Source organism: Amphibalanus amphitrite, unplaced genomic scaffold, assembly GCF_019059575.1.
Source record: "Amphibalanus amphitrite isolate SeventyFive unplaced genomic scaffold, NRLGWU_Aamphi_draft 002544F_arrow, whole genome shotgun sequence".
Lineage (NCBI taxonomy): Eukaryota > Metazoa > Arthropoda > Thecostraca > Balanomorpha > Balanidae > Amphibalanus > Amphibalanus amphitrite.
The window spans coordinates 20120-30607 of record NW_024883963.1 but is presented as its reverse complement, the minus strand read 5'-3'; the positions used below and the strand labels follow the sequence as shown (position 1 = coordinate 30607).

Here is a 10488-nt window from a genome sequence, read left to right as displayed (position 1 = left end):
TGTTGTCTGCTGTCAGCGTGCATGTCGAAATGTTTAATCTGTCTCTTGTCATACCACGCGTCATCAGCCTCTGCTCCCCCCCCCCCCTGACACACACACATGCTTTCCACACGCCTTGCCCCAGCACGTGCATATCTAACATCCCTTTGCCCCTCTGAGCTGACCTGACCTGTGACCCGTGACCTGACCTGACCTGCCCTGACCTCTGCGCGCCAGGCCTCTCCGAGCAGCGGTGACGGCGCCGCCGCGTCGGCCGACGACGGTTTCGACGAGGACGACGATGACGAAGATGAGGAGGAGGAGGATGACGATGATGACGACCTGGAGCCGGACGAGGACATGGACGAGATGCACATCGAGATGGAGGAGCCCACTGCCAGCGAGAAGGATCCGGTGAGACGATAGGGAGGGGAGTCGGGGGGGGGGGGGGAAGTTGGTGTGAGTTGTGCCGGGGTGGAGTTGGGATAGAGTTGGGATAGGGTGGGGTGGAGTGGGGGCGGGAGGTGGGACAGAGTTGGGATAGGGTGGGGTGGAGTTGGGGCGAGTGAGGGTGAGACAGAGTTGGGATAGGGTGGGGTGGAGTTGGGGCGAGTGAGGGTTAGAGTTGGGACGGCCGGAGTTGAGGCGGGGTCTGAAGTCGGGGCGAGCTAGGGTGGAGTCGTGACGGGGCGAGGATGGGAGTTATTGCGTGCGGGGGTGGGAGTTGGTTCCGTTATAGAACGCTTCGCTATGGGTGTCATATAACACGGGCGTTGCATCAACCTCACACTACAAAACATAGGTGGTTGTTATTAGCTTCATCATGTGCTGGCTGGTTGCAACACAAGGCTACCTGTATGTCCTCGACAAATCTAAAAATACCCGTCGGTACTTCTGGGGCTTTTATGATTGCGCTCATTGTCTGGTTTTATTCTTGGTGCCAATAGAGGTTGCAATAAATGATACAGCCGATATTTGACCCTGATTGAAGACACAAGATGCGTTTGGATACGTGTTGCGTACGTCTATCTCCAGGAATATTCACCGGCTCTTGGTAAAACTGGCTAGCTCTTGGTATCATGGCTCCCGCAATTACGGACAATTTACCCGATTACGTTTTCTGCTTTCCCTAGTCGTGATGACACGGAACTGATGAATTAGGATGTTTTTCTGTGTGTTTCCTTGTAAGCTTCTGTGCTCCATGACAACAATGACAGGCACCTGTGCGTCTGCTTATCTTGATCGCTGACTCCCTCTCAGGACAAATCAAGCCAACCCACCCAACCCACACCCTCTAACCCCCATCACCCCTTCTGCGTCCCCAGGACAAGGAGCTGTGTCCCACCCACCCCCTCTAACCCCCCCGTCTATCTCCAGGACAAGGAGCCTTGTCCCACCCACACCCTCTAACCCCCCTCCCCCGTGTCCCCAGGACAAGGAGCTGTGTCCCTCCCACACCCTTTAACTCCCTCCCGTGTCCTCAGGACAAAGAGCTGTGTCCCACCCACCCCCTCTAACCCCCCCGCCGTGTCCCCAGGACAAGGAACCGTGTCCCTCCCTGCCTCTAACCATTCCTCCTCCCCCATGTCCCCAGGACAGAGAGCTGTAACCCCCCCCCCCCCCGTGTCCCCAGGACAAGAACCTGTGTCCCTCCCAGCCTCCAACCCTCCCCCGGCCGTGTGTACCCAGGACAAGGAGCTGTGTCCCACCCACACCCTCTAACCCCGCCCCCGTCTATCCCCAGGACAAGGAGCTGTGTCCCGCCCACACCACACCCTCTAACCCCCCCCCCCCCCCTTCCCGTCTATCTCCAGGACAAGGAGCTGTGTCCCACCCACCCCCTCTAACCCTCCCCCGCCGTGTCCCCAGGACAAGGAGCTGTGTCCCACCCCCCCCCCCCGCCGTGTCCCCAGGACAAGGAGCTGTGTCACCTCCCTCTAACCTCCTCCCGTGTCCCCAGGACAAGGAGCTGTGTCCGGAGCACCAGATGGCGCTGGAGCGTCTCCGCCAGCACCACTCGCGCGAGCTGACGCGCGGCCCGGCCACGGCCGGCAGTGTGCAGGCCACCGACCGGCTCATGAAGGAGCTCCGAGACATCTACCGATCCGAGAGCGTCAAAAGCGGTCAGTGGTGACGGAGAGAGGATGGGGTGATGGTAGAGTAAGAGAGGGATGGTAGAGTGGGAGAGAGGGCGGAAGGTCGGGAGGTGAGGCTGGTGGGGTTTGGTTTTTGGGCGTGAAAAGAGAGAGCCTCATTGGCGCTAATGGAGATGGGATGGTCGGCTTGAGGAATCTCTCTCTCTCTCTCTCTCTCTCTCTCTCTCTCTCTCTCTCTCTCTCTCTCTCTCTCTCTCTCTCTCTCTCTCTCTCTCTCTCTCTCTCTCTCTCTCTCTCTCTCTCTCTCTCTCTCTCTCTCTCTCTCGCTGTTTCTCCATCCTTCCTCAATCTCCTTATCGCGTCGTTCTCTCTTTCCCCTCTTAACTCATCCTTTGTTTACCCCTTTTAACTCATGTCTAGTTCTTTTTGTTTCTTTCGTCATCTCTTTTTCTTCTCTTCGTCTCTTATCTTCAGATTTTATCTGTTGACTCAGTTCTAAATTACTCATTGGAAAATAGGACGAAGATTTATATGAATATTTTGCTTTACCGATAGTGTTTTATGTTCATGTTTGACCTTGCAATCCAATCGGACCGCTCCGTTGTATGCCATAGGATTTTTTGCCATGTTTTAGTTGAGCTTTTTGTTTAGAAAATAATCACCATAATCTCCCTAGCCGGCGGCGTTGGACCCGCCAGTGTCGCCGTCCCGGCGGTAGGCCTCAGTTCTCTCCTACCCGTCTGGCTGGTGTCAGCACTGCCTGTTAGGTGTAAACCGGTGCAGTGTTGTTCAGGTGTAAACCTGCGCTTTACCCGGTAACCGGTCAGCCTTTTAGGTGTAAACGGAGTGAATGAGCTGTTGGACAATCTCTAGAGTTGCAAAATTTCCCTACCGCACTACCGGCATGCCGGTAATTTTTCACTACCGCAGGTTTATTCGTGGTATCTGGCATGCCTTGCCGGTAGCATGCCGGTATTTTTGATTTTGTGCAAAAAAAAATATCAGCAAATGATTCAAACTTTGGACACTAAGAGGCTCTCAAGTTGTAGTAACAGCAATATTAGCCACTGCAAGATACATTTTGTGGTAGAAGTTCCATTGCTAAGTGTAGGGGTAACACAAACACATGGACCTCAGCATTTCACACAATTCACAGGCTTGGTTATAATTAGAATTGTCAAAAATCTACTGTGGTCTATAAAAGGAAGAATACTCATTCATGTTGCAAAAGCACGATAAACTAGTAAGTCTAATGGTAGGTAATACGTATAGCACAATAAAATAAATAAATGTTCATGACAACATTCCCTAGGGGAAAAGGCAGAATCAAAACACCAAAAAACACAATGCTTGGAAACTGGCCTTGAGTCCTGAGATCATGAGATGTGATCTGAGAAACTCCTACAAAGAATTTGACACTGAAAATCCAGCTGAAAAGGCAGGTGTTAGTAGCCCTGAGCCTGACTTTGGTCCCATAATTAAATGAAAATGGATTTGAACTGGCATTTTGTCTTTATCTTTACAAGAAAACACATCATGCAGGCAAAATTGACACAACGTGGCGCAAATAATTAGACAACCAAGGATTTGCTTTTAAGATTCTCTCTCCCCTAATGAATGGATGTAATCTGATGACGTAATATTTATTCATATACCCTTTTGGTTGAATAACTGAAGAGAAATGAATTTCTTTGTAGTGAATTACACTACAATGTTGATTTCATCATAATGTAATATTGTGTTGGATAATTTTTATCAATATAATCATTCACGAGGCAGTGGCTTGCAGTCGTTAAACATTTTTTGGCAGCGTTTTAATCAGCTGGTTAAAAGCCTCTGTTATGGCGCATCTGTTTCGAAATCGATAACCTTGTGTTTGTTCCCGCTTGAGGTTGGAGAGGATGGAAGAGATATCGTTTTTATACATATTATTTGGTGACTATTCTCAGGACCAGTGAGTTATTAACACATTTTTTTACATGATTCGTATCTCATTCACGAACCAGCAAGCCATAGTGGATAGGAAAAAGTAGATGTTGATCTCGCTTCCTCAGTTAGGAAGATGGCCGAATCTGTACTTGTTTACCTATGTTTTGACCATCTAGATTTTAAACATTTGGCTGGTGCCTGCAACATTTTAGGAGAATATGGAAAAGTAGAACAACTGTGAAATGTAAATGTGATTACTGCTCACTGTCCAGTCTTCAAAAACACATTTCAGTAATTCAAGTCCTTTTCGTCCTCACCTTTTTGATGAATGTATTAGTTTTTTGTAGGCAATATTTCTTTAATTACAGGTGATATTTAACAGTTATAGACTGGAATTGAGTTTCAAAATTGTGGGAATTTGTGGGGCCAACTCAGCCAAAATCAGCCTGCTGGTATTTGTGGTTGGACAATGGATGGCTGTTGGGTGGGAGGGGTACTGAAACTGCCAAAATGTGGCATCTCTTGCAAAGGTAGGCTAGAATCAAGAATGCAGGTTTTCAGTATGCCGGTAATTTGGCGGTTTTTTGCTTGGGGCGTGGTAGCATGCCGGTATCCCAGAAAATTTTTGTGGGGCGGGGCGGTGCCGGTAGCAGCCTTTTGGGAAAACTTTGCAACTCTAACAATCTCGGGGGCTCCTGAGGTACAATTATGGAGCGAAGCTTGTTTTTGTGACTCTCCCGTGGTGTCATGGCGCAGAATAACCGTCTATATTTGTACTCTATTGTTACATAATAACTATGTAGACTAGCAGCACTAAATCACTGCTTTCATGGCACCCCATTCCCAGTCAACCCACCAGCCCCTGACTCTTCCTCACTACCCCCGGCAGGTTCGTTCAAGGTGGACCTTCAGAACGACAGTCTCTACGACTGGAACGTCAAGATTTATAAGGTGGACCCCGACTCGCACCTCTACAGCGACTTGCGCCAGCTAAAAGATAAGGAGGGCATTGACCACATCCTGCTCAACCTGGTGTTTGAGGTGAGCACCGCCCCTGTTGTCATGGCAACCGGATTGTTGTGCAGAGTTTGGACACGGTCGTGGGGGATATTTTTGGTCGTGTCGGATGCCTGGAAGTTGGGGATATCTGTTTTGTCGCGTCCATTCAGTACTGCCTTTCAGGTGTTGGAAGTTGGTGGTTTGAAGAAGTTGCTTCACTGAATTGTTGGAGTTGATTCCGTGTTTCAGCTCTAAGATGTCTCATCCGACCTTGGCTACCAGTGTTAGTTCTCCCCTGCCTCACCTGATAGTTTACATAATATGTTGTTGCCGGCCCTTGAAGGTGGGCGGTGCTAGAATAAATAATGCATTGTCAACAATTACGCCGTTTCCGTGACCTCCCCAATGCCTTTGCACTCTCATTTCAGCTCTCCCTCGCTACCAAACCTTCCCAGCTTTGGTACTGTTCGTTTTGCCCTTTCTCAAATACAGATAGGCTATCTCCCATCCCTAAAGCTTCCCTCTTTCCCATTACATCCCCGTATTTTCGTTTGCTCGGCTGCGACATATCAATCCTTCTATTCCTCCCATCTTAGAGTATCCCGCCCTCTGACCCTTTCCCATCTCTTCTATGTCATCCTATCCCTTCTGCTCGTCCTTATCCACCTCCGATCATTCCCACGCCATCTAAGACTGTACCTTCCGTTCTAACCCTCGCTAGAACAAACCATTTCTGAGTTCTGACGGTTTCCCTCCACACCCTCAGGACAACTATCCGTTCGAGCCGCCGTTCGTGCGCGTGGTCTACCCAGTGATGCAGAACGGTTACGTGCTGCTGGGCGGCGCGCTGTGTATGGAGCTGCTCACCAAGCAGGGCTGGACGTCCGCCTACACGGTGGAGGCCATCATCATGCAGATTACGGCCACACTGGTCAAGGGCAAGGCGCGCATCAACCAGGGCGCCTACCGGGTGAGTACTGGGTGTCCCCGTATCAACCAGGGCGAGTACTGAGTCCTCGCATCAACCAGGGCACCGCTGAGAGCCCCGCATCAACCAGGGCGAGTACTGAGTGCCCCGCATCAACCAGGGCGAGTATTGAGTGCCCGCATCAACCAGGGTGAGTACTGAGTGTCCCGCATCAACCAGTGTGAGTACTGAGTGCCCCGCATCAACCAGGGCGAGTATTGAGTGCCCGCATCAACCAGGGTGAGTACTGAGTGTCCCGCATCAACCAGGGTGAGTACTGAGTGCCCCGCATCAACCAGGGTGAGTACTGAGTGCCCCGCATCAACCAGGGTGAGTACTGAGTACCCGCATCAACTAGGGGCCCTACCGGGTCAGCAAGTAGGGTGGGGAGGAGCGAATAGAGGGATGGCTGGGATGGATGGGATGGATGGTAGGAACTAGGGTTATAGTGGTTGGTAGAGACTAGAGTAGAGTACGGTGGGGAGTAGAGTAGAGTAGAATAAACTAGAATAAAGTGGAAAAGAGAAGAGTAGAGTTAGAGTAGAGTAGAGTAGAGTAGATAAGGATGGGCGTCTATATGGAAATGGAGTGAAAGAGGATGCCTTACAAACTCAGCTGCCATACAAAAGAACGATTCACAAGCTGAGGTGATTGGAGAGCGCAAGTAACGGTGGGCTTTCACTTTTCATTGTGAACCGTGATCCGAGTAACCGTGCAAATAGCTGTCACACAAAATAACAGGCATGCGTCACGAGCCGGGCTGATTGGAGAGTTTAAATAACGGTGTGCGTTTAAATGTGAACTCTGATACGAGTAATCAGGCGCTTTGATATTGATTAGGCTTGCAGGAATGATAGTGTACCAGTCACAGTCGCATCGGTTAGTCTGGTTTGACAGAAATAAATGCTCTGGTGGATAAGTTTGTAGTGTGGAAAAGGATCATTCAAAAGTTTATGTTACTTATAATGCTGGGATCTGGTCACTGGTGGCATAAATTATAATGAATGTCCGGTCCAATGATGTTACACGAGCTGGCCGGAAAGGAATCTGGTAAAGAGATAGCTTATATGAAATAAACAATCCATGTTGCTCGGTTCGCAGCACATTCATTGATGCCTGACGGCGCTGAGACTGTTCATCCTGATGAGCTACCCACATCGCCGTTCAAGAAATGCAATTTTCCTTAACGTCAGAAGTCGCTCACATATGATTTATTATGTTTCTTGCCTATCGCGCTGTTCTGTGTTGCGTGTGATTCGTTCCGATGACTTTACCCATTATGTTGCTGCTGGTTCCATTGCAAAGCTGTTACCACATAATTGCGCTCTACAGTGTAACTGCACTCACTAGCGTGTTGATGACAAGTGCGTTGCGGGCGCCCGATTGCGCCTACTTACCGCCTATTCACATCAGCTGAGGACACTCTGTTGACGGTCAGAAAGGTGTGTAGAAACTATCCCAACCTCCCCCACTATGCAGAATAGCACAGGACAAGCAACGCTTGGCTTCCTCAGCGCTGTTCTGTGCAACGTGCTGCACTTTTCTGTACTGGGTATAGTTAGGCCTGACCTTTGTTCCCAAAGATCGGCCAGGGTAGATAATGCTGCCCTCTCCGAGGCGTCTTTCGCCCCGTCTCTGCCACTGTCTGACACTCAACTGTTGTTCACAGGGCCAATACAGCCTATCGCGAGCCAAGCAGTCTTTCAAGTCGCTGGTGCAGATCCATGAGAAGAACGGTGAGTGGTTTGCGCGGGTCTGTTCGCGGGAAATAAGGTTGCATTATTTTGTGAAGGGACGAACAGATTCTGTGAACTTTCCCTGGTAGCTTCTCTAAATTTGATCATGCGCTTATGTGATGTTTAGCTAAGCTAACACAGCATGACTGCTATATGTATATCCTACGCGAAACTACTTGCCATGATAATTCATACCATTCATAATATATTTTACTCACCGCTTATGTAGTTCCGTGTCTATTTACATATACATATCTAAGTTACATGCTAGAAATTCTGATAAAAACCTATTGTAGCGTTGCAACTCTGGTGAATTTCCGTTGAGATCAGCTATTCTCTCAGTCTGCTATCGCTCAAAAGCATTGTCATATTTAGGGCGTAGCAATGTGCGGTTGCGCTGGTATGTGAAGAAACCCTTCCCACTATTTCTTTGATAGCGCCAACCAGCTACCTGCACTGCGCGGTCTATGCTCTCAGTTTGACCTCTGACCCTTTGTGTTCCCCAGGCTGGTTCACGCCGCCCCAGGCGGACGGTTAGCGGCCCGCGGCCCGAGACCGGCACCTCTGACCGCTGTCTGTGTGCTCCCCAGGCTGGTTCACGCCGCCCCAGAGGTAGCGGCCCGAGACCAGCACCCCTGACCCCTCCCTCTGTGCTCCCCAGGCTGGTTCACGCCGCCCCAGGCGGACGGTTAGCGGGCCGGGGGTCGACAGCCGGGGTGCCGCCGCCCGCCGCCGCGGTCTGCCGCAGACCGGCACAACCTCGGCGGCCGCGCGATCTCCACGAGGGGCCGGCCGCACGACACGCCCGCCACGTGGCGCCGCCGCCGTGGAACGACACGTGGCGCACGAGACACGCACCTATCCGCACCCACACACAGGTAACACAGACACACGGGGGTAGACACAGGGAGTTGACGGTCTAATTGGGGTAAGACGGGCTGAGTGATATAGGATAGTTACAGTGATAGATATACAGACCTTTAGAAGGGGTCCCTCTGTGGCTTTCGAGACGGATAATCACGACTTGGATGCACTATTTAGCGGCGACACAGAAAAACAGGCAGACAGATAAAGAGACAGACAGACACGCATACACCATATCTGCACAGGATTTTACTGTGAAAAGCATCACTGCTGGACAGTGCCATCACAGACGTCCACCCCACTCTAACCACACATTACACACACCTCGCATTCACGTAAACGTTCACGGAACACAGAGCACTCAGAGAACACTCAGAGAACACACTGAGAACACGCGGCGGAGCGGTGTGGCGGCTGGCGTGTCGCGCGGTCTATTCAGATGGGAAGGAAGCTGCGGGACAGAGCACTGGAGAGACGGGGGAGAGAGGGGCGGAGAGAGATGTCTGAAAACTGTGTAGATAGCTAGCTGAGGGGCGGCGACGCTACACAAGCTCGTCGCCCAATTGTAAATACGACGAAGAGCCGTTTTGTACGTTAAGATACCTCCTAGGTTCGCACCCGCTCGCCTGTATGTGAGCGCGTGTCGCTTGTGTGAGAGAGGGTGAGAGAGCCAGAGTGAGAAAGTGTCGCCGCTCTAAATGGCAGTGTTTGTGCGTGGCCGGCAGGGCCGGGTCGGGTCGGTGGTGAGAACGGGCGGCTCTGAGTTGGAGAGGTGGGAAAATGAGCCAGGTGGGCCAAAGTTGTGGATAGGGTGGAGGAGCATGGGGTAGGGAAGATTCGTCTGGAGATGGTTTGGTGTTGCATTGTCGCCTGAGAATAGCTATGACGCCACCACTGCGTCGCGGGTTCGTGACTGCGAAGCTTGGCAAAAGCCGGAGCAACGTTGCTCTGGCGCCACCAGTCGATGTAGACCCCGCTGAACGTTAGACATCTGTTCAGCCTACCTGTGACCGAGCATCCACCCAGCGACAGCCCCTCCCGACCCGGCCCGGCCCGGCGCGGCGCGGTCTAATTCCATGGGTATTGTCTCTCTGTCTCGTGGGCCGTCTCCGTCTCGGTTTTGTACGTGTAGCGGCAGGCAGAGTGGCGCCGACGGTCGGACCGAGTCCCCGCACCGGGTCCGGTTCGGCACGCCGCCCACTGGCCCAAACATAGCCGACTAGCTGTGCACGTTTGGCGTGGGAGCGAGCGTGTCGTTCGTGTAGAGAAGCCCGTTCGTGTGAGGTGTGGTTCGCGCGCGTGTGGATGTCACAGTGTACAACCATTTCTCTCGAGTTTGTCCTCTATCCTGTGTGCAGTCGCCGCGTGGCAACGCGCTCGTCTGTGTGTGTGTCTCTTCTGTACAGAGGCTCTGTGCTAGCCGTGACCTTGCAGCGTCCTCTCACCACCGTAGCGAATAGGCGGAGTTATTTTTGATAAGGACTCTGTGTTGATTTGTGTGCCGCGCTCGGGTGTGCCCTCGAGGTGTGGTCACACGCCGCGCGACTCGGGCAGTCGGAGCCGACGCGTCGGGCGGCGCCGCCACCGACGCACCGGTCCAGATGGCCTTCTCTCTATTGTCATGCACCTTTTCATGCGCCTTTGCGTGTGTCGCGCGCATGCACTCGCCGCTGCTGTCGTCTCGGGAGCTGAGGCTGCTCTCCGTTTGGAGCCAGCTGCTGCCGAGCTCGGCCGGAGAACGGTGGTGTTCGCTGTGTGAGCGCGCGGACCGAGCTGCCGCCGGCGCCGGCCGGTGGCGCGTCTTTTCAATCAGACTGTATCGTAGCCAGGCGCTGAAATACACGGGGCGTGACTGTACTGAGGTGTGTGTGATGTCAGAACCGGGCCATGACTGTACAGAGGGCTGTGTGACTGAGGG

General features: G+C 52.0%; 1 protein-coding gene across 1 annotated transcript; it reads left to right on the top strand.

Annotated features, from left to right (window-relative positions):
• Positions 1–214: 214 nt before the first annotated feature.
• Positions 215–10427, top strand: LOC122377126 (ubiquitin-conjugating enzyme E2 Q2-like). Its single transcript, XM_043357089.1, has 6 exons — positions 215–393; positions 1940–2102; positions 4894–5045; positions 5770–5973; positions 7640–7706; positions 8368–10427. The coding sequence occupies exons 1-6, from the start codon at positions 340–342 to the stop codon at positions 8397–8399; spliced, it is 672 nt and encodes a 223-aa protein (XP_043213024.1). The 5' UTR covers positions 215–339; the 3' UTR covers positions 8400–10427.
• The last annotated feature ends 61 nt before the right edge of the window (positions 10428–10488 follow it).

Excerpts from the sequence above, each read along its gene's own strand:
- LOC122377126 (XM_043357089.1), top strand. The coding sequence starts at position 340 with ATGGACGAGATGCACATCGAGATGGAGGAGCCCACTGCCAGCGAGAAG. Across the intron at positions 2,103-4,893 it reads ATCCGAGAGCGTCAAAAGCG|GTTCGTTCAAGGTGGACCTT; the intron begins GTCAGTGGTGAC and ends TACCCCCGGCAG. Across the intron at positions 5,046-5,769 it reads TGCTCAACCTGGTGTTTGAG|GACAACTATCCGTTCGAGCC; the intron begins GTGAGCACCGCC and ends CCACACCCTCAG.